This window comes from Hippocampus guttulatus, chromosome 2 (assembly GCF_054856545.1).
Source record: "Hippocampus guttulatus isolate MCC_2025c chromosome 2, RoL_Hgut_1.0, whole genome shotgun sequence".
NCBI lineage: Eukaryota > Metazoa > Chordata > Actinopteri > Syngnathiformes > Syngnathidae > Hippocampus > Hippocampus guttulatus.
Genome location: NC_141262.1, coordinates 26,809,757 through 26,836,858, shown reverse-complemented (window position 1 = coordinate 26,836,858; position 27,102 = coordinate 26,809,757). Strand labels below are relative to the sequence as shown.

Below are 27,102 nucleotides of genomic sequence, written 5' to 3'. Positions count from 1 at the left end.
AATGGAACAGTGACGTTTCTGTTACACGGACCACAAAACTTTAACTTTTTCCTCGCACATAGTGGTTTAGAATACTGTATACAATACTAGTGGGTCTTTTTTTATTGCATTGGAAATGTGTTTGACGTTTCTGTTACACGGAATACAAAACTTTAACTTTTCCCTCGCACATAGTGGTTTAGAATATACAATGTTAGTGGGTCTTTTTTATTGCATTGGAACAGTGTTTGATGTTTCTGTTACATGGAACACAAAACTAACTTTTCCCTCGCACATAGTGTTTCGAATAGACAATATTAATGCGCCTCTGAAACCAGGCCAAAGGATGGAAAATTCGCGATCACGCAAAGTGGTCAAAGGAAGTAACAGTTAGCCATTAATCCAACGACAAGTCGTACCTACACCTTTCTGTGAGTTACATCACGGGGTTCAATTTAAAATACGCATAATAGGACCAAGGTAAACCACACCCGGTTGCTGAAGACTGAAATATTGATTACGTAATTAATTATGTTACTGTAGTTGCTACACCGTTACATTGATGAACCCATTTCCTTCCTCCGAACAATAGAGGGCAGTGTGTAAAGACTCAGATTCAGCAAGAAGCGGAAGTGGGGTTATTTATTAGTGAGGGCCGCCGGTTGCTGCTGGTAACAAAAGGTAGGCGACAACTCTGAAATCTCATATTTGAAATGCTTTTATGTAGTTTTTCCACAAAAGTTTTTTACAGCTTTTCGTTTGTGTTCTGGTCGTTTGAACATGCTTTGCTTCTTTCAAAGACGTTATGCTTTTAGCACGCTAGCCGAAGCTAACGCATTCGGTTAGCGTGAGAGTGGCTTAATATTTCTGAAAAATGCAACTATTAAAAAGCCTATCTTTGAATGACAAGCTGCACTGTTGATGAAAAAACACAATGAGAATGACAGAAAATTCGCATTACACAAAGTCTGGATATTGATGTAAAAAGGGTTGAATGAATGGTAGCCATTTTGCGGAGACAAAGGGGCCATTTACCGCCTCCATTCATCAAAGATGATCCACCGCCTCTCAAAGTGTTCATGCTGTCCACGCATACATAAGCCCCACACATAGCACGATACTTTTTTCCATTTGTTTTACACTTTGAAACAGATCGTTTAACATGGTGAAGATATTTGTCGGGAATCTGCCCCAAGAGGCAACCGAGGAGGAAATCCAGGCACTCTTCACGGAGCACGGCACAGTCACGGAATGTTCGATCGTCAAAAACTTCGCGTTCGTCCACATGGATGATCGCAAGGCCGCTACGAAAGCCATCAAGGCCCTGCACCTCCACAAGCTCCACGGCTCGCCAATTAACGTGGAGGCCAGCCACGGGAAGAACTACGGCGCGGTTAAGTTGCATGTGGCCAACGTGGAAAGGGGAATGGATGAAGACCTCCGTGCATTGTTCGAAGAGTACGGCAAAGTCACGGAGTGTGCCATTATTAAAAATTTTGCTTTTGTGCACATGCCAAATTCTGATGAGGCCATGGATGCCATCCAGGGAATTGACAATACAGAATTTAACGGTAAGAGCTCCACATGGCGTGCCTGTGTCACACTGATCATTATCTAAGTTTAAGCTTTTTTCCCCCTGTTGCATCCAGGTAAACGGATCCACGTGCAGATTTCGAAAAGTCGCCCCCGTGAAGAGCAGGAGGAGTACCCTCCTCCCCCAGACGGTGGTGGCTTTTGGCCTCCACCTTTCCCAGGAAACAGGCCCGAGCCCCCCCCACCAGGCTTCATGAGAGGTCGCCCTATGGGCCCCGGTTACCCCGCCCCGCCTTTGCCACCCCCTCCTCCCAGGCGAGCTATGTACCCCGAGCGTCCTTATGAGGGCGATCGGGGTGGTTACGGTGTGGTCGATTACTACGAAAAGTACAGAGCCCGTCCTTACGGCATGGGTCCGGGCGGTCCGCCGCCACCGCCTCCGCCGCCTCCTCCCCCTCCCGGCGTTACGCGAGACCGTCTCATGAACCCGCTCGACCCGTACGAGGGTCGCCCGCCGCCGCCTCCCCCACCTCCTCCGTCGGCGTATTACGGCCGAGATCGCAGCCCCCACCGCAGAGCGCCAAACGCGCCCGTTCCTCCTGCCGGTAACGGCTATGCCTACGAGCGCTCACGTATCGCTCCCATTTCCCGGGTCCCACCGTTCGGAATTCCTCGGCCCAGGGACCCCTATGCACCGCGACTGCCGCCTCCGCCACCGCCGCCGCCTGCACGCTACGCTTATTAAGCGAGGCCCCAGCATTTGAAGTTAAGGTGAGAATAGTCGGGAATGTAAAAGCCGAAATGTAAACCTGTACTCGGTCCCCGCACAACGTAGAGCTTGCAAAGAGAGCCGCATGTGGAGGGTGTAAACTAAACTAAACTAAACTAAACTAAACTCTTGGACTGAGCTACTCTTCTCCATCCGTCCGGTTTAAAGCCACGGCGAGGCCACGCGATTCCGGTTCGAACGTACGGAGTCACACCAAAAGCACATGGCGTCTCGGGCTGTGTGCCAACACCCTTCACTCTTATTTGCTCTTTTCCAGGATCGTCGTTTCGTCTTCGTCGCCTCTCGCCACCATCGGATGTTTGTGACGCTATCCACTTCCTGTCTTCGGCGGAGCGCGTTAATGTTCCCCTGCAATGTAAAGGAACTGATATGCCGACGTCTTCGTCTTTTGTTTTCTTGTTTTTGGTCCAGTTTTTACATAAATCCCTCCTTGCTTGTTTCATTGTGATGTAGAAGCTGTAGTCTTTGCAGCCAAAAGCGTTTTAAAAAAAAAAATAGGCTTCTAATTTGGAACTTTTTAGATGGCAGGTCCTAGTCAAACCTGTGAGTTTAAATGTCGACGCGCCTTGGTATTAAATGCGGAGAAGCACTTTGCTCTCAACAAAAACAAACCTGTTGACGTGAGCACTGAAACGTGTGTAACTGAACGTGTTTAAACCGTTGCTCGGAGCGCTCCTGTACCAACATACGCTGTCTGCAAATGATTTGTGCCGTCTTGTAAAATAAACCCAGCGGAAAAAACACCCAACAGTGCCCCTTAAAAAAAGTGATAATCTCGACGATGTCCTCGTAAAAATGTCGAATTGAGCAGTGTTGTTCCGAAAAACAACAACAAAACTGAGCAAAGGCCTCGCCTCCGTTTTGTAGCTCGACCCGCACCGCAGCCCAGTCAACGACCTCTTGGTGTGGGGGAGGGCATGGACAAGCCAAAAAGCTCCAAAATCAGGTAAGTCCAGGGGGGAGCACATCTGCTGTGAGTTGAAACCATTTCAAGTATTTGTATTTTTTTCATACTGTTTGTAGTGGAGGTCCCAAAAATTTGGGGGACCTCAGTGTTTGAAGATACATGACACCTTTTTTTCCCTTTGTGTTGGAGACAATTGTAAATGAGATTGATTGCTTGTTCTCACTTTTAAACAACTAGATTGGTTTAGTCAACAATTTTCATTTAGCCAATGTTTCATGAGTAGGAAACACGCTTTGTAATCTGACCTGCATGAATAAAGTTTTTTTTTTTTTTTATAACAAAAATACTGTACTTGTCTTTTGTCATTGTCTGACAAAGAAGTAAACTCACTGCATGGACAGTGCCGTTTAGTATTTTAACTCATTCAATACCAGCCAATTCTGGACCCAGTCTGAAAAGACGTTTAAAAACGTCTTTGGGAGTGAATTAGTTAAGTATTTCAATCTATTTGAGCAAACTACACAATGTCAATCAGGGATGCCAAGTCCAATCCTCGAGAGCCCCGATCTATCTTATTTTGTATGTCTCTCCTCCAACACACTTGATTCCAAATCATCAGGATCGTTGTCAAGATTCTGCAAAGCTTGTTGATAAGCTGCGTGTTTGAATCAAGTGTGTTGATGTTGAAGGAGGGAGGGAGACATCGAAAACATTCTGGATCAGGGCTCTTGAGGATTGATTGGACTTGGGCACCCCCATTTACATAGTGTAGTTTGTTCTAATATATTTGAATATAGTGCCATAAACAGCTTCCTTTTCGACGTTGCTTTCTTGTGAGCAATTATTTTCATGTATTTGTTCACGTGACATGATGGTCAACGCTGGAAATCCCCGAATACCTACTTTTGTGAACCCAGACGTGTTTGTTGGACTGATGCAATGATGCCATATGTCCACAAGGCAGCAGAATACACCCTCTCATTTGCCGAATGGACTGAAGTGACGTAGTCACTTTCGAGGCTTGCCGCGGAAACGGTTGTCAACGTTGCCATGATGGCCATGAATGCCCAAAATAGTGTCACTTGGTCTTTTTAGCTTAAATGAAATATAGGGAGGGCCACAATATGGAGACTCAAAACGGACTCAAAAATTGAGCTAATCGGGCTAAATTAGAAAAATGTCCTAAACCGAAACAGGTGAATTTACGGTCCCTCCGAAAGTATTGGAACTCAAGGTCAACTCGTTTCTATCTCTTGTATACTGAGGACGTTTGGGTTTCAGATCAAAAGACAAATATGAGACAAAAGTCCCCGAACTTCAGCTTTGATTTCATGGCATTTAAATGTAGATGTATTCAACAACTCAGGACAGTGCAACGTTTGTTTACAGCGCATGGAACGGTCAAGTACATTTTAAGCTCATCCTTTTAAAAAAAAAAAAAACCCCCATTATCTTTATAACTTTTTGTGATGTGTACACAGTGACTGTTTCTGGCATGTGCATTATGTGAGGCTATGTAGGGCAGCATTGTGTTGATGCATCCCAAAATACCACTTGTTACATGAAATGGTTTTAATGTGTGTCAGGCGCCGCTGTGAGCTGACCACTCGACTGCCATGTTTGGCTTCAGTGTTTATAACTTTCCATCGCTTAAATTGAGCAAGCTTTGAAATGAATGTGCTTCCTGCACGCTGCAGAAGTCTCATACCCCCAAATTGGGCCATGTGTGTTATTTTGATGACCCCTGCAAACAATGTTGCAAAATGGAGCAAGCATCACAAACAAAACCACACCAACATCCTGTTGGGGTTGGCCAAGACTGAGAACCACATGGGTTCAGTATGAAACATTAACCACTCTTAATTTGAAAACGAAAAGCTTCACCATAAAACACCTTTCTGAATTTTCCACAGACACCCAGATGTCCTCAAGTTACTTTATTTTGTAGCATTTTTGTTGCTTTCATGTTTGTGTGAATAACGGCCAAAAAAAATTCAAACATTTGTCCTATTTCTTTTTTTTAATTATAGGTCTCACATGTTAAAAAACTGCTGGGCATCAAGCGGGATTGACGTTGCAGATGTTGATCAATCCACCTGTTTGAGTCGCAATCCGGAGTAAACGCTGTCCTCTGGGCCCCTGTGTCTCCTGCTGTTGGACTGCCTCTTTTTGAAGTCCAGAGCCACGTATGGCAAAGATGCGGCGTCCTCACTCTGTGGCAAATACAATTTGGAATGTGAAAAGTGCGCGGGAAGGTGCGCGTCTTCATCCAAAGGATTTAGCGGACCAACCTCGTCGTCCCTATTGTCTTCTGGATCGTTTGGCTGTGGTATTTTCCCTGTTAAGAGAATCAAATGACAATTTCCTTCTCCTTGTCCAAGTATTAAAAAAAACAAAACATCAAGTCCTGTGTATCACCTGGGACTAGGTTGTCTCTCCTGCTCTTTTTGATAAGGAGATACATCAGAAAGACATTGACAACGACGGACACAAGCAGAGATGCTTGCACACAGTACGTCAACACTCTTTCCGTCAATGTCTTATCACCTGTGAGAATACACACAACATGAGAGTAGTGGCTTAATTATTTTTTTTCTCATTCCAGAAACACTTTTTCTACCGTAGCATCCCACCTCCGATCTCCAAACACGTCCCCTTTCCGAACACGATCTCGCCACAGGAGGCCACGGCGCAGTAGTACGTCCCGGCGTCAGACATGGTGATGTCCCGCTTGGACAGCATGTAAACGCAACCCTTCTCCGACGCCGTTGCGCACCCGCTGCTGATCTCCGAGTGGACGTACAACAAGTGGGAGTCGCCCGAGGCCTTTCGAAACCAGTAGACGGTGTGCACCCCGTCGCTGCTTCCAGGGTGCATGGTGCAGTTCAGTGTGGCAGACCCCCCCGGGGACTCTGTGATGGACGTTGGATGCTGGAGGACGGACAGGCGAGTAGATTCTAAAACAGAACGAAAATAATGTCAGAGTGAGGAACCATATTTTAGTTCTTATGAGCGCTTGGCAAATGATTCATTGATCACTCAGTTTCATTTTGATAGGTTGTTCTTCCTCAGGCGTGGGGTTTTAAATTTTTTTTTTAAAAAAAACATCAGAATGCAGTGACTTGAATTTTCCTCTCCTTGCTACAAAAAAAAGTTTTAAGAGAAATTCTCTCAAAACAAAAATACTGGGAAACGAAAAAAAAAAAGCACTGAACTTGTACGTGTCCTGAACACAATTTAGTTGCATTACAAAATGAGCACACATAACACATAAATGTTTGATCTTTCTGGGTGATTATTTTTTTCATTATTCCAAACAGTTCTGAGCGCAGACAGACCGGTACTATTGTTCAAGCACCACCCTTTTTGTCCTAGATGAGAAAAGTGTCCTTGGCGACGGGTGCCTTTCTCACGCTTTTTTTTTCTTTTATAAGAAAGAAAACCTTTATTAGTCTCGCAATGGAGAAATTCCCAATGCACAGCAGCAAAGTTATGAAAGGAAGAACAACAACAACAACAGTATTTATAGAGCACTTTCAAACAGCCATCGCTGCATACAAAGTGCTGTACATGGAGCAATTTAACATGCACAATAAACAGTAAGACAAATCGGTAATAAAGGCGGTAGAAAGCACCAAACAGTAAAACCAAGAACAAATCTAAGTCATGCTGAGTCGAATGCCAAAGAATACAAGTGAGTTTTGAGGAGGGTTTTGAAGATGGGCAGCGAGGAGGCTTGCCGAATGTTCAGTGGGAGGTCATTCCAGAGAGAGGGACCAGCAACAGAAAAGGCTCCATCCCCTCTGAGCCTCAGTTTAGTTCTTGGTACTTCTAATAAGGTCTGGTCCACAGACCTGAGGCGCCGGGCAGGTGTGTAGGGGCGGATGAGCTCAGAGAGGTAAGGTGGCGCGAGATTATTCAGAGATTTGAAAACAAATAAGAGGATCTTGAAAAGAACTCTAAAATGAATGGGGAGCCAGTGAAGGGATGCCAGAGTAGGAGTTATGTGCTCCCTCTTACGAGTACCAGTCAAGAGGCGAGCAGCGGCATTCTGGACCAGCTGAAGGCGCTTAATGGAGGACTGGCTGACTCCAAAGTAAAGGGCATTGCAGTAATCGAGCCGGGATGTGACAAAGGCATGAATTACTGTCTCAAAGTGTTCATGTGAGAGCAAAGGTTTTATTTTGGCCAGCTGTCTAAGGTGAAAGAAGCTGGATTTAACAACGGCACCAATTTGCCGATCGAGTTTGAAATCACTGTCCAGTTTAAGGCCCAAGTTTGAGACTGTTGACTTAAGATAAGGAGACAGGGGGCCCAAGTCTACAGGATGGAATGTACAAGGGCCACTGGGACCAAACAATATCACCTCTGTCTTCTTTTCATTGAATCTCAAGAAATTTTGTGCCATCCAGGTTTTGATTTCTTCCAGACAGGATAGGAGTGGCCTTAATGAGAAGGCGTCTTTCTTGCTCAGTGGGACATAGATCTGGCAGTCATCTGCATAGCAGTGGAAGGGAATACCATGTTTCCTTAAGATGGAACCCAATGGGAGCAGATACAGCGAGAACAGCAGAGGCCCCAGAATTGAGCCCTGTGGAACACCACATGACAGGGGAGCAGTGCGTGACTCAGAGCAGCCAAGGCTGACACAGAAGGTTCTGTCAGCTAAATAGGACCTAAACCACTCAAGAGCACTGCCGCCAATGCCCACCAAGTGCTGCAAACGAGTCAGCAGAATACTGTGATCCACGGTATCAAATGCTGCAGTTAAGTCCAATAAAACTAGACGCACGTGGTCTCCAGAGTCATTTGCCAGGAGGATGTCATTAGAAACGCGTAACAGGGCTGACTCCGTGCTATGCATCGTCTTGAAACCTGACTGGAAGACCTCCAAGATGTTATGTTCATCCAAGAAAAATTTCAACTGCATGTGCACCACTTTTTCCAGAATTTTGGAAATGAAAGGCAGTTTGGAAATGGGCCTGAAGCTTGACAGCACATCTGGATCAAGACCAGGTTTCTTGATCAAGGGTTGGACCACAGCATGTTTAAACTGTTGGGGAACTACACCAGAAGAGAGGCTGCTGTTGATGATATCCAAGACTGATGCGCCAACACTCGGGAGAACCTCCTGAAAGAAGTGCGGGGGAAGAGAGTCGCAAGGGGAGCCAGATGGCTTTGTCTGGCGAACTACATCCTCCAAAAGCGCCAAGGACACAGTTTCAAAAGAATTTTGCACAGCTGAACATGGAACATGGACAGAGGGGTCATATGCAGTATTTGAGACCGGAGTCCTAGCTGTAGAGACCTTATCAATGAAAAACTGAAGGAATCTGTTGCACATCTCGGGTGAAGAATCCGAGCAAGTAGGCAGAGGGGGTTTGAGTACAGAATCTATCGTTTTAAATAGTGCGCGTGGGTTGTGACGGTTAGCTTGAATAAGGTCCGACAGATATTCTCTTTTGGCCTCTTTTATTGTGAGCTGGTAGTTACGCCAGCAGTCTTTCCAAATTTGATAAGAGACATGCAATTTGTCATTTTTCCACTTGCGTTCGGCTTTGCGACACCCCTGCCTAGCTGCACGGGTAATGTCGTTAAACCATGGCAAGGGTTTAGGTTTTGGGAGCACAGTTTTTGAAGGAGCCACCAAATCCAGGATGGCACGGCATGATGAGTTGAACCAAGAGGTGAGTTCCTCTGTGTTCGACGAGGGTACGCAAAGGTTATTAAAGGCATCAGAGAAACAACTAGCAGTGCGAGGGTTAAAAATTCGGCGTTTAAAACTAGGAGCGGCAGATTTCACAGCAGCATGCGATAAGACTACGTCAAATAAAACTGCCATGTGATCAGAAATCCCATTTTCAAGGACTTCCAGATTTGACACCGGTAGACCATAAGCAAGGACAAGGTCTAAAATATGACCTTGTTCATGTGTCGGGCTGCTCACATACTGCACGAAATTAAAAGAGTCGATAAGTCTTAAGAAGTCCTTTGCTAGCGTTTTTTCCGGACAGCACACATGGATATTAAAATCCCCCATTAGGAGGATATGATCATATCTCAGCCTGATTTCCGCAAGAAAGGTTGAAAAGTCGCTTAAAAAGTCTTTGTTGTATTTAGGAGGACGGTAAATGACAGCACAGAGCACCGGGAAAACACGACCGACTTCAACGAAGGTTGCTTCAAAGCTGGTGGCCGATGTGGTGAATGTGCACCGTTTACATTTGAAATTGTTCTTAAAGATGCTCACCGTTCCTCCACCACGGCCTGATGTCCTCGAGGAAACCACAGTCAGGTGGCAACAATTCAAGCAAAGCGTTGTACTCACCAGTACCTGCCCAAGTCTCCGTCAGACACAGGAAATCCAAGTCATTGGAAAGGAAATAGTCCCTCAGAATATGGGTCTTGTTCGTCAGCGACCAGGCGTTTAACAACGCGATCCTTGTGGGAGTAGCAACGGGAGGGATTGCCTCTTCCGATCGCCGAGCCCGGGGGAATTCCCTCAAAAGCTTTCGCTGGATTCCTCCCCGAGAAAGGCGTGGAGGGTAGAAATGCCGTGGCGCGATGGGAGAGCCAACGACTGTTAGCAAGCACGAGGCGACGGGGTCGAGGGCACACCACGCCGGAGTGATCGAAGTGTGTCTCAGATCCCGTTTTAGCTTCACGAGCTGACCGCTACGTTTGCCGCGGCGACGGCGGCGGCGCTTCTGTGAAGGGGGCGAGCGAACGCGGAAGAGATTAGCCGGCAGGTTAGCCAAGAACGGAGGTAGCGTCTTTTCACCACCGTCTTGCCAAAACGCGGCCGAATCTCCGACGTGTTGTTGAATCAATAACAACGATCGGCGATCATAAAAATCATAAATCATAAAGAAGTAGAACAACAAAATATAGGAGCTGCTGGAAAGGCGCCACTCACGCGGCACCATTTTGAAGTCAAAATAACAAAAATAACACAGCTTGAGCATATGCCCCCACACCTCCAAAAATGTCTGTACAACCGTCTTGTTTCAGAATATTTCACTGGGTTAAAGGCTCAAAGAGGTGGCATACCTTTCACAAGCAAAAAGATTCCGTTGTCAAAGCTCATGACGTTGAGATGGCTCTGCCCGCAGTAGTACATGGCCGTGTCCGAGAGCTGCACGTTGGAAATGTTCAGATGGAAGGACTTTTGTCCGGCGTGAATTGTCATCCGCTTGCTGAATTCCGTCGTCATCTGGTGACTGTGGGAGTCGAGTGTATAGACGTAGAAGCAGAACACGATTTGGGGTTTGTCGCCTGCGACCTGCTTGTACCAGCACAGATATTTGGCGTCAGGGGCAAAGTAGCAGGGCAGGGTGACTTGGTCGCCCAGGCTGGCAAAAAGCACACTGCCATCTGAAATGCACACAAGAAGGACAGTTCCGTGTCTTTGCTTCATTTTCTGCAGAAATGGTTGTCAATGACATAACTTACGGGCTCTAAAGAGAGCAACCCAGAACACGCAGAGCTTCAGCATCCCGTTCTCCGTTGAGACTTCTACCTTAATGGCGGTGGCATCAAGAAGGGGCTTGCAATCAAAAACACGCCTCCTCCAGTGGAAAAAAAAAAAAGTCTTCTCGTCACAAAGGCGGAGTAGAGTTGTGTCATGTACTTGTGCAACAATGCTTAAAATTCACTCCAGGATGCTTTATTTTCTCTCATTTGATTTTTTTTGCGGGATGTACAGTATTCTACTTGTTCACTGCACCGATGACACTCGGTTGCTATAATCTTGCCATTTATTCCTCCAAAATGCCTTGAATTGAGTTTTTCAGACAATACTCATGAAAGGATTAACAGTTCATTTGCAACAAAGTCGATGGTTATGCGTTGGTGATGGTTGTTACTTTTCCACAAATTGTATTTCGTTGACATGACACCTGAGGATCTGCTGATCTTAGCTATTAGGCTTTCAAAATAATTTGAAATAACTTGTCGTATCATTTAAAAAAAAGTGTATACCTACATTTTGGGGTCGGTGGGGCATCAATAAAAACCAACATATTAAATCAACCAATCCCTCATCCCGACTTTAGTTTTGGCCCATTAAAAACCCTGAAATAAATGTGACATCATCAAATCTCTTCGGGAGGGGGGGGGGTAGTAGTACAGCACAAAGTACTTTCTTCATGCAGTACTACTACTTTCCCCTCACTGTAGAATAAAGTTCCGTTTTTGTTTTTTCTTTTGAATAGAATGCAAGATGTCAGTCAGAATTTTCAGAGGTGTTTTTGGAATCTTTCTTCTCCGGACTCAAAGCCTTTAGGCAGCGGAAACATGATTTTGTCCACTTTGCTCGTGTGCATCTGGATGAGCTCTGCTGCTCCCGGCTGTCACTTTGCCAACGTTTTGGCCTCGCCCGGAGCAGGGCAGCGACCTTTGCAGCTCCAGCCGTGCATCAGGGCACAGGAAAATGTAGAAGAGGGGATCGAGCATTGTGTTGAGGCTGGTCAGCCCGTAGCATAGGCGGTAGAGCAAGAAGATGGAGCGCTCCAGCGTGCAGGGCTCGTCGGCCTGCAGTAAAGACACAAATCTGTAGCCGCCCACCAGGTGGTACGGTCCAAACACGGCGATGAAGTTGACCGTGATGACCACCAGGATGCCCACGATCTTGTGACGCTCGTGGGCTGACAGGGAGGGGGAGTGTCGCAGTGTGACCCAGATGTGGGCTGAGGTGTAGCTGCAAGCGCAGTATGGAAAAAAAATGAATGACACATGACGCTGGGACGTAGCCGTTTGCGGTTTAGCTTACCCCAGTATAGCGCACGGCAACAGGAAGCCCAGAGCCACAGTGGTGATCTTGAAGTGGGCATATCGGGGGCTGACAGGGTAGCGCTCTAGACACAGTAGTCGCTCCGAGTCAAAAACGGATGGCAAGAGTCCGAACAGGCAGAAGAGAAACGTAAGCGTCCACACCGCCAGGCCCGACACGGCGGCCACCCGGACCGTCCTCACCCTGCGGCTGCTCAGTGGAAACACGATGGCCAGGCAGCGGTCCAGCGCGATCAGACACAAGAACATGACACTGGCGTCGACGTTGACGTAGAACACGTAGCCCACCAGCTCGCAGGCGAGCTGACCGTAGCGCCAGCGGTGGGCGTCCTGCAGGTACAGGATCCACAGGGGCAGGGTAAGCAGCTGCAGGAGGTCGGACAGGAGCAGGTTGAGGATGTAGACCAGCTGGCAGCCACCGCTACCGGAGCGGCCCAGATGGTACAACCCCCAGAGGGACAGCAGATTGCAGGGCAGGCCCACAGTGAAGACCAGGCCGTAGATGCAAGTCAGGCCCAGTGCGTCCGTGTCCAAGGGGAGGCCGCAGCTGTCGTTGGACATGTCGAACGCCGGACGCCTCGACGTGATGCGCTGCGAGCCATTCAAGAGCAAGCGCTCCGTGATGGCGTGTTCCCATGGGAAAGGTCAAGCTCAGGTTTTGGGTTGCCCGTTAACCAATTTTCCAAGCATCCATAATCCATCAGGGGACAAATAAACCCTGCCGCACAGGGCGCAAGAACATCACCATCAAGTGCCTTTCAAAAGTGTACGCTGCGACTTCAGCCTAGACCTTGTTGTCGAGTGACCCGCGCTGAACAAGTGCTGGCAACTGGGCATCTGGAGCGACTTTTGTCCATTCTTTGATCGTTTCCTCCACAGGAAGTCAACTTCTTGGGTTTTAAGGGCAACATCCTGAGACGGGAGAACGCCTTTTGGGCTTGAACAAAAACATACAGACACGGCGGCCACGCTGCGAGCTGCCAATCTGCTGTTCAATGTAGGAGTTAACACAATCTTGTGTGATACATTATCGATTCAAATTCTATTATTTTTAGTTTTTTAACATTTTTTATTGATTGTTAAAAAAAATGGCTTCATCAGACAGTGTCTGTAATTAGTCGAAACTCTAAAAGACATGACTTTGATATGGACACACCACTCCAAAACACACCACAGGAGCCATTCAGGTACAGTATTCATAATATTGCACAAATCACGATATCTCACAAATGACTTCGCAGGGGTTTGGCGCGGTCAGGGTTATGCCACTTGCTGCGGCACGGCTCGAGAGGGGAAACACAATTGGCATTGTCTTTAGGAAGAATGGCTGTGTGGAGACAATTGGCTTCAGGAAGTATTTTTTAAAAAGGGAAAGCTTATTCATATCCAATCCCTCATTTTGCTCCCTTGAAAATGCCCCTAGACCGATTTATTGATTAAAACAAACAAAAAAAAAAACAATCCAACATGACTAACAAAAAACTGACCCGAGACACTCCCACCTCACACAGGCGGGCGAGCTCGACCCGCTCGCCTTTTGTACTCCAACATTGCTCTGCGGTTTGATTCCCAGGCTGCAGGAATCACGAGTCATTCCAAATGAAATCAGATGAGTGCTTCTTGACAACAGATAGAAACAAACAAAAGTGCCCTGTTGAAAATACACGCTCAAGTTCGTCAGTCGGTCAACGAATGTTTTATTCCCGTTTCATCTTTGTCCCGAACCTCCGACAGCAGATGGCCTTACAAATGGCTGTGGAAGCCCACACAAAGGCCACCACAACAGCGGTGATGAAAAGGACCACGTCCAAGCAGAAGTAGGAGTACCAAGGGAGGTTGTAAGCGACCGGACGCAGATGGGACGCTCCCCTGTGCCTGGTGACGTACTCGATCCAAAAGATGGCAGTCTCCAAGGGAGCCATGGGGCGGTCGTGGTGGAGACGAGAGAGTCGCCGCATGTTATCGCGATAGGTTGGATTGTCCAGAACATCCCTGAGAGCCTCGAGGAAGCCTTCCTTGGTGAGCGAATTGGCCTCCAACACCCGGGCCGCCCCTCGTACCTTCAGCCGCAGTAGGTTGTCAAACTGGTCAAACAGCAGCGGCAGACCCAGAACTGGAACACCGTGGTAGATGGCCTCATACATGCCGTTGGTCCCTCCGTGGGCAACAAACGCACGAGTTTTGGGGTGTCCCAAGAGGTCTTTCTGAGGCAGCCAGTCCACCACCAGGGTGTTGTTGCCCAAGGACGAAGGCTTTTCTCCCTTGATCCTCCAGACCACCTTCTGGGGGATCAGAGCGAACGCGGCCGCGATGGCCTCGGTGACATCGCGGGGCAGGGCTGACACCAGCGTTCCCAACGACATCACCACCACCCCGTGCACCCCTGAGCTCCGCACGAAGGCATCCAGATCTGCAGGCAAGGGCAGGGCCTTTGCGCACTGGAAGCCGCCAATGTAGACCACGTTCGGCATGGTCGGGCGGGGCAACTCGAAGACAAAATCGGACCTCACCAGCCAGATATCCGCTGCTCGCTCCAAGGTGAGCAAGTCTGTTTTGGGAGGAAAGTGGCGCTGGAAGAGATCTGCGTACGCTGCGTTGATGTAAAAGTAGAATTCAATGAGACTGTAGATGTAATGTAACATGTTCTTAAGCCTTCCCTGAAAATCCATCTGATCGTGGAGCTCACTTCCGGACACGGGGACGTAGGAGAGCGGTGAGGGAGCCATGGCAAAATGGCTCTCGCCGTTATTCATCCACCGCACGTTGAAAACCATCGGCAACTTGAGGTAATTCCCCAGAAGCACCCCCACCGTCAGGCCCGGGTCTGTTAGCATCAGATCAAACTTGGCCTCCCGTAGCTTCTTCATGAAAACCGGGTCATCGATCATCGCGGTGGCTGCTTCCGCAAGAATTTTATGACCCCTCGCTAGCATGTCGGTGATCAAGCCCTGCTGGTAGAAGGTCCTCAAGAAGCCGGCGGACTGGCGGACTTTGATCACATCCAACAGGACTTGATTGTAATAGTCCTTGTTGTTGCCGTCCTCCAACATGGTGGCGGTGACTGAAGTGTAAAAGGAGCCGTTTGTCGGGATGTACCAACTGTTGGGGGAGTGCAGCACTGTGAGTTGGTGTCCTCTGGAGTGCAGCTCTTTCAGGATCACCGCCATGTTGATCCAGTGGCTACCATCCACCGGCACCACCAGGATCCTGCTGCTGTCGGACCCAGCCGGCCACAGCGACAGGAAGGCCAACGCGGCAAGGATCGCCGCCATGCCCTTGGACATGTCCTGGGGGAGACGGGCAGCTGCGTGGGTAAGACATGAAGAGATGTTGGCTTTTATTCTCAGTCATTAAAGCACAGCTCATATGCATATGTACTTAACTCATTCACTCCCAAAGACGTTTTTAAACGTCTTTTCTGACTTGGTCCAGAATTGGTTGGTACTTAATGAGTTAATAAGCTCAACTTTAATGGCAACAATGCCGTTTAGAAATGGGCACAATCCAACACATTTGCCATTTTATGGAGCTTCTAAGTATCCCTCATATTCAAACAATCAAACTTTATTTCTGTAGCACTTTTTATACATAAAAATGCAACTCAAAGTCTTGTGCAGTTAAAACATCAAATAACAAAATAAAAAGAGAACCCCCCCCTCCTCTCAACATACACAGATATATATTCCTACAAGCATGCCTATGTACACACACACACACACACACACACACACACATACATAAAACATGCACACATATTGTAATGACCCTGATATTTAAAAAAAAATACATGTTGAGGCACAGAGAAACCATATGAGGATCCCTTCAGCCTCCTCTTAAAAATATCAATATCTGCAGACCCGATGACCTCTGGCAGGCCATTCCATAGCCGGCGACCAAAATGGCTGAATGCAGCCTCGCCATGTGTTTTGGTCCTCACCCGATGAATAATTAAAAAGCCGGTGCCAGATCGAGGACCTCAGGATCCGCAAAGTCCTGGTAAGCCATCAGCTGGCCGAGCAGAGCACATTCCAACTTTATACACGTGCATGTGTATCATTCCCTTCACACCATTTCAAACCTTCATGGGGCACATGGAATTTTAAGCACCTGCCCGTCCAAAGGTCTCAGCCTTTATAACCATCCCGAGCTTTAAATGATGGAGTGAACGAATCCACAAAGAATAATAATAATAGTAACAGGCAGATAAGTGGTGCGAAATGCTCAATCAGCTCACCTTTGTTGTTTTAAAATCCACAAATGTGCTGACTCACTCCGTGATCCCCTTTCGCACCAAGCGCAAGCTACTGGGTCAGAGTCCAAATGTGACGTCGTGATCATGTGATGTGGCGGCGGCGAACCTTGAAAACCGGGAAGTAATTTCTGAAGCGCAAATCATTACGGGCAGATGACGTGAAAAACGGGCTGGTTTCCACATCCTTCATCAGGAATCTGACAATTAAAAACGACATTTGCGACCCCCCCCCCACACACACACACATACACACACACTTTTTGTGCCGCTCATTCTGATGCACGGCAGTAATATTTGTTCATTCTTCAAACATATGCATGTGAGTAATGTTCTACGGTACTGTTTGTGTCCAGATATCCATTGCTGAAAATTGAACAACACGGCCGCGTACTGTAGATGCTAACTGTTAGCCCGCATGCCTGTGGAGTTTCCCCATTGTATGTTTGCATAAAGTTATCTGAGGCTATGCGCTTGCCTTTAAATAAACAAGCAATTGTCTTTGACTCCTGTTCGGTTTGAAAGTAACCGAAAAAGCCTACTGGAACATCAGAACTTTGTTTTGGGTTTATCAGCGGCATTTTAACTGGTGGCAAGCGTGCGCTCATTCTCATTCGACGTGATAAATTAAAGCAAGAGAAATTGAATTTCTGGAAAATTCCATGAAGTTTCTTGAGGGCTTTTAATCAAACCGGGAGAAAGTGCGACGGGAGCGGCAGTGACGCAGGAAATGACAAGGTCACGCGAAGCACAGGGAAAATAAATGTGCCCGAGAATAAGTATGCTCCAGTGATTAAGCGAAAGGGCCTGAATGGAGGCAGAACAACAATAATAATCACATTTATTCACACCTTCTCAAGGTCCATCCGGAAGCCAAATGCGGATAAAAGTCTCGGGGGCGCTCGCTGGCCCTCGAACGCTTCCTTCCCGCAATTGTCGCACATCTCACGATCGTGGCCCATTGGATTCCCAGCGTGCTCCTCCGACAGCGGCTTTTGTTTGTTTTTTCAGCGGCGTTTTATGATGCCGTCGTTTTGCAGCGATTTCACACGATGCTCCGGCGCTCACGTAAACCGGCGGAGACAGCTTCGGAAAGTTCCGCGTTTGCCTTGAAAAGACTCCACACTTGAATTCAAACCATTGTTGCAAATGTTTTACTCGTGCTTAATGCTTAGTGCATTCCAATTTTTAAAAAAAACAACAACAAACAGAAACATTGCCATGGACTGGAATATTTTACCTTTATTAAAAATATTTTTAATAAAAATAATCCTTTTGTTTCTATTGACTCGGTTTTGTTCCATCACAATAACATGACTGAAGTGTTTTGTTTTGGGTTTTTTGGCCAGGAGACATAGGTCAGCTTTAGTACGTGATGTGACATATCCTAAAGTTCAATCAGCCGACTGGTGACATTCCGAGAGTGGCTATGCACTCGGATGAGATCAGATCAGATTTCAGCTTTGCTGTCTGAAAAAGACACAAAGTCCAAGAATGTGCTCTCAGCTTGAGTGATGACGTGAGGGATGAGGGACGTCAGGGTTTATCTATCTATCTATTATATATATTTTTTTTCAGGGCACCATGTTGACGAACGTGATGGGATTTTTTCTGGCTTGGATTTCACGGGATATTTGGCACCAGGTGCACGGGCCGCAGCAGCAAGCGTAGATGCAGTCGTGGCAAACAGTGCCCTGTGGGCAAAATGCACACAATACCAGTTTGAATGGAGGCAGGACATTTCAAAGTGCACGCGCCCGTGTTCAAAATTAAACAATCACATTTAAACTCGTGTTCATCGGGAGTTAGCACACTACAAGTTGCGGCTTACCCCAAATACATTTCAGATGTTCCAGTTGGCGCCAGGTTTTGTGTTCACAGCAACTTCTATTTTGAACTGTTCATAATTCCATTTCTTTTGCTTTTAGGATCTAATTCCAGCTTAAAAAGAAAAAAGTATTTTTGGCGATGAGCCGTGTTGTGTTGGTGCCAAACGCACGGCACCTTTTGGAATGACGATCAAAAGATTCAACCTTGCTTTCATCAGACTTTTACAAAAATCTCTCCAGTTTATGTGAGAAAATGTGCCAATGAAAACCAAGTTTGAACCCGTCATAATTCCGATATGTGTAATGTCCAGAAGAACAGGGTACTAACAGACACGGAGGCCATTTTTCTTTTCAGCTGGAACTCGTACCTTATACACAAGGGCGAAGGAATTATGTGCAGTTCAAAATAGAAACTTGTCACAAAAATCTGAAATTTTGTAGCCCTTTTTTTTTTTAATCTACTGTATATCTCTATATCGGTGAGGTGAAACAATGGTTTTATCTTCGAAACTATCCAACTGTCGATTTTTTTTTTCCTCTCTCTTTTGTAGTTTGGTGCGTACCTGTATGCCATAGCGCTGGCGTACGGACACCCTGAGGGCAGTGGTCATGGGCGGGATGACCCCAAAGGCGTCCAGCAGCGGCAAACAAAGGCACTCGCCGGCGTCGTGCGACACTTTACACGTGAAGCATGGAAGGCACCAGAAGGCAAAACAACCTGGAGAGCCAAACGTTTTCACAAAAACAAGAAAACCCACAATGCAATCTTGAGTGGGCCCACGCCATAGGTGCGTTTCATTCTCAGTTACACTTTTGAGGGTCTCGGCTGGTGCTCGTTTTTCTTCCCCCAAACCAGCTCTAATTCCGTCACTTTTCAACCGAGTTAAAAAAATGACAGCATGCTCGCTTTCCCCGAGCCTCTGCCGTTCTAATGAGCCCTTTGAAGAACCAATATCTTGAACCGTTAAGTCGCGAGAGCATTTTGTTCGAGGTGGGCGCTCTCTCATAGTTCTCTGTTTAAAACCGTTGTAACCAGACGGGTGCGCTTCATCACGACTGCCTTCAGCCGCGATGCTCAAATTTTCTCCTCGGGATGGTTCGTTTCCTCGTTTTTTTGACCGATTTTAATTGTTCCAACATTAAACATTTAGGCTTTTGAGCATTTATTGTTTGTTTGTTTTTTCACAAAATGTCATTTTCTAAATAAAAGCTAAACATTTAAATTGATTTATTCATTTAGTTGGTGCAATTCCCACCTTTTTTGACCGATTCTAACCGTTTCAACTTTAAACTGTTTATCTTATGATTGACCGCAATTTATTTTTTTGTCAAAATTTCTAAATAAAAGTAAAATTTTTGATTTTGTTGTTGTAATTTCAACATTTTAACAGTTCTGCTCTTGAGCTTCTCCCGACTTACATTTTATTTCAAAATTTCAAAATAAAAGCCAATCATTCAATTCTATGCAATTCCAAAGAAATCCACTTCATTCCACATACATACAGGTACGTTAATTTCTTTTTTCATTCAGCACTTGAGCATGCACGCGCAATTTCTCGAGGAATTCCACGTCCTAGTTCCTTCGCATCCTCTACATCGTGCCCCCTGTTAAGTGTGCACGTCACCGAGTGCCTTTTATCATACAACGCATCAAAGGCAGCTGAACTAACCGTGCCTAAACCCTCTTCGCAATGGCTCGGCTCCAATATGAAGCCTCTGATAGCGTTCCTCTGACGCTCAATCATGTCTCGCCATCATTGATACGCATATGTGGAATTTCAGCACACTTGCTCACATTGGGGCAGGTCCTCAAAGCAGTCGCAGATGTCCGAGGTCCACTGGTTGTTCAGACTGGTCATGGTGGTCATGGTGAAGGGCTTCGGTTGATTCAACTGGTGAGACATGGCTGCGATCTCTGGGGTGATGGGTAGGAGGGGGTGGGGGTCATATGCATGTAAGAGCCGAAGAAGGCCAAACAGACTTCCACAATCATGAAACTGTTTCATGATTGTGGACATCTATTGATTTAACAACCAAGCTTGTTTGTGGTCGAGTGTCAACCTGAACCATTTCATTCAATTCGACATTAAAGGCTAAAACATGACTGAAGACTTCACTCATATGCAAACATTCAAACACATCCTTGGTTAAAAGCAGGACAACTTACATGAGTGAAAGTCGAATGTGGTCCGGTCAGGAGAGACAGCGACTGCTGCGCGAGCCCCCGGGCGGTTCTTATTTTATAGACGTGCAGCCACGTCGCACTAACTGGTCGGGCCGGTCCAATAGCGTGCAACACCGAAATTTGACGGACTGATTCTCCTGATTAGATCCCCGAGATGTAAAACATTTTGAAAAGTGTTACAAGGATGTTCAGTGCTATCTTCTGTGTGCACGTGCACACAAGCCTAATGGACTGCAAATTTTTTTTGTTTTTGCATCATTGTTTGTATTACACTTGTATTGCTCAGAAACAGGAGATATTTGTGTGGACAATTTGATGACTTAATCAGGCATTATATTCAACTCCCATTTTAAAAAATGAAATCACTAAGATTTTTCTTAACTCTGTATTTAATTTATTTTAGGTACAACAATACACACAAAAAAATCCACAGATAACATTTCACAGCAATTATTTTGACTTGGTAAAATAGGAACAACTGGACACATTTTAGAGTTACTTATGACAATTGAGCACTGAAAGGAGAAAATTTGATTAATAAAGAAATGATAACAATTGGATATTTTCACTCTACCATTGTTAGACAACAAGCCTAATGGTGGCACAGGACTTTTGCAATTTATGTTAACATTTTTAGTGGCCGTTGAAACACATTCAACCAGCCAGACAGAAAACAGGCAGTGCAAGTCGGTAATTCTTTTTTTTTTTTAATGCCTCACTAGGTCTACTGGAGTACCACAGGGCTCAATGCTAGGTCCTGTTGTATTCAGTCATGCCAACAACTTAGCAAATGTCTGCAGAACTGATCGCGTTGCTTAAATCGGAATACCCCCCCCCCCCCCCCATTATGTTTTTCTCCCGACAACCAGCAGAGGGGGAGCAACTAAGAGTCTTGGTAGTTGGAGCGAGAATTTATTCACCCATCAAATGTCAGACCCTTTCTTACAATAGAGTCAGCAAAGACCTATATGCATATAATAATATTAACCCACATTTCCTCCTGCTATACAACATCAAAGAGTACCCAAAAATACAATCAAGTCTCTTCTCAAAAGGACTCTCAAAATGCTAGACAAAAAACCCCAAAAAATACATTACCATTATTATCATATTGTTAAATATCAAACCTCTGATTAACTCCGGCATTTACATGGTAATGTGGAACTTCCTTCTCTACATAGGTTGGGAAACACTTGTTCTGGATAACCAGGCCCTGTGGTTCAGACCAAGTGCGCTCCCTGCAGGGGAGTCAATGTCGCGTATTTGTCTGAGGAAGAGGAGGACGGAGAGGAGGAGGCGTGAGATGCTGCTCTCCTTTTCAGCTCTCTGGAGATCTGGAGCCAAGATAGCGTGTAGCAGCAGCATCCGTACAGGCAGTCGCCCCACACACTCCCCTGGAAGAGAGCGCGAGTGGGAGGCTCCAACCAAAGGTGAACATTTACATGGACTCGCAGCTCCATACAATGCTGCCAGCATTATAAATCATCACATATCTGGATGCGAGATTCTCTCCACTGATGAGAGAAGGGGAGCTAAACGATACAGAGAAGAGACGCTTCAAGTTGATGAAAGCACGAATGGCGCTCAATGGAGCGCATGCCCAAATCTTTGTCTTTAAAATAAGAAAACCTTTCTTTGTCTCACAGTGGAGAAATTCGCACGCATTCTGCACTGATTTCAATTTTTTTTTTTTTTAAATCTCAACACTGCAAAGTCTGACCGCTTGCTCCGCGGCCCACTCCACCTCCGGAGGAGCCAACATTACCAACCACCTCCTTTCATGGCAGTGCTCCAACTCTGCAGTGCAGCCGCCCCCACCTGCATCTTTGTTTCTCAATATTTGCCCAGTCCAGGCTCCAAAAGTCACATATTGTCACACCAGTCCCCTAATGCCCAGTAATTTTACAAAGATCTCAATTATTATTTTAACTGTAAACCACCTTTGGGTGGAAAGGTAGTCCCTGTAAAGTTAATCTTCGAAATCTGAGTGTTTTTAACAACCCTTCTATTTGAATTATTTTTAAAAATCGCAAATGAGGCTCCAAATAATATCCGCTTAAAGCTATGATGGCTGGAATATGGCCTGATGTGTGTGCAAAGTTTGATGAGTTTTCATGCATGTTTCGACCCTCATCTGCGGTCGCTTCTCAATGTTTCTTCTTTTTGCCTAAATGGGATTTTCAGGTTTCCCTTAGCCAGTTGGTTTGAATCATGGCATCGTCATGAGACAATTAGGTGCTCTAAAGCAGCCACATCAGCACAAAGGCATTATGCACATGCTGGCAGTCAAGTCAAGAAAAAAAAAAGCATTTCCACCTTTCTTGCTCTTCCCTCACTTTCCATATCTTCTATGCACAGTCCCAGCCAACAATGAGGTGCTCTAAAGTGGCTATGATAGCCCAAAGCCACACGCTGGCTATCGAGTCGGAATTTTTTGGGGGAATTTAAAAAAATAAATAAATCAATAAGCATTTCACCATTGGTGACTCAGTCCCAAATCTCGAAGGCATTTTATAATGGACGCACCTGTATGCCATATTTTTCCCTCACAGAGGCCCTCACCGCGAGGGAAGCCGGGGGCACGCAGCCGAGACAGTCCAGCAGTGGCAAAAGGGGACATACACCCGCCTTCCTCGCCACCTTACAGGTAAACACCGGGAGGCAGCACAGGGCAAAGCAACCTGCACAAACACCCACTGGGGTCATCATACGTGATGTCATCTGAGCCACCCCCCCATCCCAACACCCAGTGGGATCATCATACGTGATGTCATATGAGCCCCACACTCCCCTGATGCACTTACAGTCTCCCACGTCTTGATGACAAGCACACAGGCCCGTGCTCCATTGCGCTCCCTCCTGGATGCGCCGCCTTTGCGGCTGGGACCCGATCACATGATGAGACATCTCAACTCAAAGCATCTTTTCTTGTTGAAGTGAATGGAAATGCCCATGCAGCCTAATAAACACACACGCACGCACACAAACACACACACACACACACGCAGATATAATTTTTTAAATTTTATTTTATTTTTTAATGAGGAAACAGTTAACACATCAGGATTCATTGATTCATTTCAATTCATTGTGCTGCCCCTTCTGGTGTGCCAGCCTTGGCCAACAGGTGGCAGTAACATACAGTAAAGCAATGCCAACAAAGAAGACATTCACAACAATTGTAAAAGACTCAGTAATATTATTTCCCGGAGGGCAATGGATATATTACTGGTGTCAAAATATGTGATCGATCTCGTACTTTTTCACACGTTCATGCATGTCATGTTGACAACAATTTCCTTGATAAGGCACTGTGAGCGATTCAACAAAGCACCCCTTAAGCGCACACGCTAACTAGTGTCTTGACTTATTAACATCCGAGCATGAGTGCCTTTTGTTAGTCCATCCTGACTTTGACCGGAACACAGTAGACCGGACACGGCCGTGTTTTCTTTCGTCAATCTTTAGCTCAGGAGTCTTCAATTAGTCATCTTGTTTTTGTTTTTTTTGCAAGCAAAAAAAGCAGATGGAAAAAAAACCCACAACTTACCTGACTTGCAAAATCCTTGGAAGTCCGTGTTCCTTTTGTCCACTTCAACTGTTTGTGCGTGCTTCTTATAAGCGCGTTGTTTTGGTGTCAACACAACACGATACTGTTTTGGTGTAGACACAACCCGTTCCCGTGTGACTCTGCTGACCCAATCACTTCATCGTTAGTGTCTTGTGAACTTGAAAATCCTCAAAAGTCGGCAAACATTCAAGCAAATTGTTCACACCTTGGGATGTGACCTTTGCTCACATCGATGCTGGATGGAGCACACTCTACAAAACACAACTGGTATTTGCGGGAGGAGGGATAAAACAACAACTTTAAAATATAAATTACTGACTTTTATGGCAACAATGATAGTTATGACAACAAAGCAAGCGAGGTGTTTGCTTCAAAACAATTTGCTTAGTTGGTGGGGAAATATAAGGGACAATTGTGTTGGCCCTCCAATATACAGATAAAAGTATGAAAACAACTAGAAATTAGTATTGGAGCATACAGCCTGCTTGCTTTGTTCTGCGAACGAACAGTGTTGCCGAAATGTCAACAATTTACAATTTTAAAGTTGTTCCAACTTAAATTACTTTTTTATTAGCCCTTCAGGATACAATATGTGCCCGCAGCGTGGTCCCTCGGTGCTTGTCAGGTGACAAAAAAAAAAAGCATCCTCATGATTTATGGATGAGCATCATCGAGGCGTGTCAATTGGCTGAGGTTGAGTCACGCTCGGCGATGTGTGACGTGCGCAGCCAGTTACGCATCACCTCCTCATGTTAAAGTTTCGAGAATGACAACAGGCGTCAGCAGCAGTGTGGCTCGCACCAGCCGACGGATGACGCGCACGTTTTTGGAGCAGAGAGTGAGGAAAGGCCCATGGCACTGAGGCTCCTTTAAATAAATCCACTCGCCTTCTGCGGCGCATCGAGTTCGGGTGAGGGAGAGAAAGTGAAAGAGAGAGAACGAGAGAGATAGAGCCGCAGTCCAGTAAACAACACGTTTGCTCTGAGGTTCGTTTCTTTTTTCAACCTTTCGTCATTGCGGCCTCAGCTGAGGAGTGATCAGGTAATATTCACCATTGAACCTCTACACGGACCACTGTGCTTTTGGAGATTCGAACCAAGCTTTTCGAGGAATATCGATAGGGTCCTTTCGGCTCGATAAATTGTGGTTTCATAACTTTACGTTCAGTTACTTCGATAGACTGGGTAGTATTTGCGAAATTTATTCCAACGAGATATCTTGTTTTTTTTAAAATTCACAGCTCAACATTGCATTTATTGAACCGTGAGCGGTATTCCGGAAGTAAAGCGTAACAACAACAAAGCTCGTCTTCTTTGGCTGTGGGGACATCTAGCGGCTGAAATAGGACTTGCGCCTCTTTGCAGACATGTACGGCGTTTCTGGCGTCCCCGAGCTGATCCAGCCCGCGGGGCCGCCCCTGCAGCCCGGACCCGGGGCCCAGCACGGCCAAGGCAGCGGGCCCAATGCTCCTAACCCCCAGCGGCTTGGCCAGAGGGCCCCCAAGCTGGGACAGATTGGGCGCTCCAAGAAAGGTGAGACTCAAAGGCTCAAAAAAATTGCACTGTGTGGCTTTTCAAACAACTACATAACATAGCTTAATGCTAACACGTAATTGGAAATGCCAAAGACGGACTTTCGAATAGCATCAACGTTGTGGACTTAAAAACCCTTTAAGCAACAGAACACAAATGAGGCTCAACTTATGTAGACAGGCTTTACCGATACTCAGAGGCATTTATTCTTTGTCCTCTGCAAAGAAATTAATATTACGACAACTATAGGTGTACGATATAATGATATGTATATGTGTGCGTGTGTGTGTACACACACGTATTCTGTTAATTACAACACAATGCAATATATATTTATATAGCGTTTTCAAAACAGCTGCAGCTGGAACACATTTCAAATGTTATGTCTCATAAGTACTCCTGGAATTGGTACTTGGTAAAAGTGAATACTCCGCTCCAGTGAATAATCGTAATGGTATCCGCATGAAAAAATGTGCTATTGAACATTTCTAGTTTTTGTTGAACAATCTTGAAAAACGATGAGCATGTCTGCCCCACAGTCTCGAGGTTGTGGGTTAAATCTTGACCGTTTACCCTCTTTTTATGTTTTTTTTATATATTTTTTTTAATTTTATCTTATTTTAGTGGACTTGGATGACGAAGTACTGGACGACATCATGAACAACAACGGCCAGTGTCCCGTGTCTCTCCCCATGTCCTGAACCGAAAGACCTCCTCCCCAGTGTCTCCATCTCGGCCCACGCTCGTATCCAAGCGATGGCGTGACAAAGCCCACAGAGGGCGCCGGTGGGAGCCTCCACCCTCATTGTAAAATACAGCCTGTTGATTTCACCTCATTTCAGACGGGTCCGCATGTTGTGGGAGGTCTACGGCGACCTGCCGACTGAGCTTCTGATAGAGTGTCGCTGAGAAGATGGTGCTTTCGCCTTCACGGCAACATGTTGTCCAGCACCTGTCCTCCATACTGCTGATACTGGTAGTGTGCTTACTGTATAATCCACTGGATGCAAGCTTGTTATTTATGACATCAAAATAATGACGGATTTTATTTGTTTGTTTGTGCAATGTGAAGAAATGTGCTTTAAAACAAACCAAAACAAATATCATTTCCAATTGCTATTTTGTCAATTTTGAAGTTGTTTGCACTTTGTGGGGATGCCCGTCACGTGTGTTCTTCGCATGGAGACTGTGAGAGCGTATCCTTGAACTTGGTATGTTACCTTTTATAAGGGCTATGTCGTCGTACTTTGACACTGCACCGCTGTTGCCTGCATGCCGAGAGGGGAAGTGGCAGGATGAACCTGTACAGTTGTGAATGTCTTGACTCCATTGTCATGTTCCCGTCGATACACTGGAAGTTACAATTTACACAATGAGCTTGTGGAAACACGCTTGTGATTTGCTGAGACAATCACACACTGACAAGAAGCACCAACTGACTGTATTATTATCGTCATTAATGTCTGGGGATTCTCATGCTGGTATAATGTGAGTTTTTTTTAAAAATATTTTTTATTTCTTTATTTTTTTTGGGGGGGGGGTAGTGAAATTGTAACACGTGTTTATTTTTCCTCGAGATTTTTATTTGATGTGGATTATGCCGCCCGTTTGCATGAAAGTGGTCAACTTTTCAAATGTGCATCCGGGGAAATAAACATCTTTGTAGAGGATGTTGTGGGAACATTTTTTCTAAACACAGCATCACGTGATCATGCTCATGTTGAGAATGACTTTTAA

The 27,102-nt window shown here is 45.8% G+C and overlaps 6 protein-coding genes and 1 long non-coding RNA gene across 10 annotated transcripts; 2 read left to right on the top strand and 5 right to left on the bottom strand.

Annotated features, from left to right (window-relative positions):
* The first annotated feature begins 574 nt into the window (after positions 1-574).
* Positions 575-3,553, top strand: LOC147209306 (RNA-binding protein 4.1-like). Its single transcript, XM_086105079.1, has 4 exons — positions 575-660; positions 1,132-1,550; positions 1,629-2,283; positions 2,559-3,553. Exons 2-3 carry the CDS (start codon positions 1,142-1,144, stop codon positions 2,255-2,257), a joined length of 1,038 nt encoding a protein of 345 aa, XP_085961205.1. The 5' UTR covers positions 575-660; positions 1,132-1,141; the 3' UTR covers positions 2,258-2,283; positions 2,559-3,553.
* Positions 3,554-5,088: 1,535 nt separating this feature from the next.
* LOC147209305 (uncharacterized) lies at positions 5,089-10,790 on the bottom strand. Of its 2 annotated transcripts, XM_086105078.1 has the most exons (6): positions 10,662-10,790; positions 10,260-10,583; positions 5,843-6,166; positions 5,628-5,756; positions 5,501-5,547; positions 5,096-5,422 (listed from the first exon to the last, which is right to left on the bottom strand). In XM_086105078.1, exons 1-6 carry the CDS (start codon positions 10,702-10,704, stop codon positions 5,297-5,299), a joined length of 993 nt encoding a protein of 330 aa, XP_085961204.1. In that variant the 5' UTR covers positions 10,705-10,790; the 3' UTR covers positions 5,096-5,296. The 2 variants fall into 2 exon arrangements, with proteins under 2 accessions (XP_085961203.1, XP_085961204.1); XM_086105077.1 differs by having other exon boundaries at positions 5,089-5,547.
* Positions 10,791-10,859: 69 nt separating this feature from the next.
* LOC147209304 (G protein-coupled receptor 4) lies at positions 10,860-13,524 on the bottom strand. The gene is made up of 2 exons (XM_086105080.1): positions 11,980-13,524; positions 10,860-11,907 (listed from the first exon to the last, which is right to left on the bottom strand). The coding sequence occupies exons 1-2, from the start codon at positions 12,558-12,560 to the stop codon at positions 11,490-11,492; spliced, it is 999 nt and encodes a 332-aa protein (XP_085961206.1). The 5' UTR covers positions 12,561-13,524; the 3' UTR covers positions 10,860-11,489.
* A 155-nt stretch (positions 13,525-13,679) lies between these two features.
* On the bottom strand, positions 13,680-16,307 carry ugt5g1 (UDP glucuronosyltransferase 5 family, polypeptide G1). Its single transcript, XM_086105075.1, has 2 exons — positions 16,234-16,307; positions 13,680-15,303 (listed from the first exon to the last, which is right to left on the bottom strand). The coding sequence occupies exon 2, from the start codon at positions 15,281-15,283 to the stop codon at positions 13,697-13,699; it is 1,587 nt and encodes a 528-aa protein (XP_085961201.1). The 5' UTR covers positions 15,284-15,303; positions 16,234-16,307; the 3' UTR covers positions 13,680-13,696.
* A 1,157-nt stretch (positions 16,308-17,464) lies between these two features.
* ponzr4 (plac8 onzin related protein 4) lies at positions 17,465-20,495 on the bottom strand. Its single transcript, XM_086105083.1, has 4 exons — positions 20,245-20,495; positions 19,873-19,992; positions 18,641-18,795; positions 17,465-17,942 (listed from the first exon to the last, which is right to left on the bottom strand). Exons 2-4 carry the CDS (start codon positions 19,979-19,981, stop codon positions 17,823-17,825), a joined length of 384 nt encoding a protein of 127 aa, XP_085961209.1. The 5' UTR covers positions 19,982-19,992; positions 20,245-20,495; the 3' UTR covers positions 17,465-17,822.
* Positions 20,496-20,633: 138 nt separating this feature from the next.
* On the bottom strand, positions 20,634-23,975 carry LOC147209301 (placenta-specific gene 8 protein-like). The gene is made up of 4 exons (XM_086105082.1): positions 23,813-23,975; positions 23,067-23,221; positions 22,789-22,943; positions 20,634-21,656 (listed from the first exon to the last, which is right to left on the bottom strand). The coding sequence occupies exons 2-4, from the start codon at positions 23,167-23,169 to the stop codon at positions 21,483-21,485; spliced, it is 432 nt and encodes a 143-aa protein (XP_085961208.1). The 5' UTR covers positions 23,170-23,221; positions 23,813-23,975; the 3' UTR covers positions 20,634-21,482.
* On the top strand, positions 21,644-27,035 carry LOC147209300 (uncharacterized). 3 transcript variants are annotated; one of them, XR_015100210.1, is made up of 4 exons: positions 21,644-21,692; positions 22,815-22,909; positions 25,198-25,365; positions 25,990-27,035. It is a non-coding gene; the product is annotated as an uncharacterized LOC147209300 (long non-coding RNA). The 3 variants fall into 3 exon arrangements; XR_015100211.1 differs by lacking the exons at positions 21,644-21,692; positions 22,815-22,909 and adding an exon at positions 24,535-24,819; XR_015100209.1 differs by lacking the exons at positions 21,644-21,692; positions 22,815-22,909 and adding an exon at positions 24,550-24,874.
* The last annotated feature ends 67 nt before the right edge of the window (positions 27,036-27,102 follow it).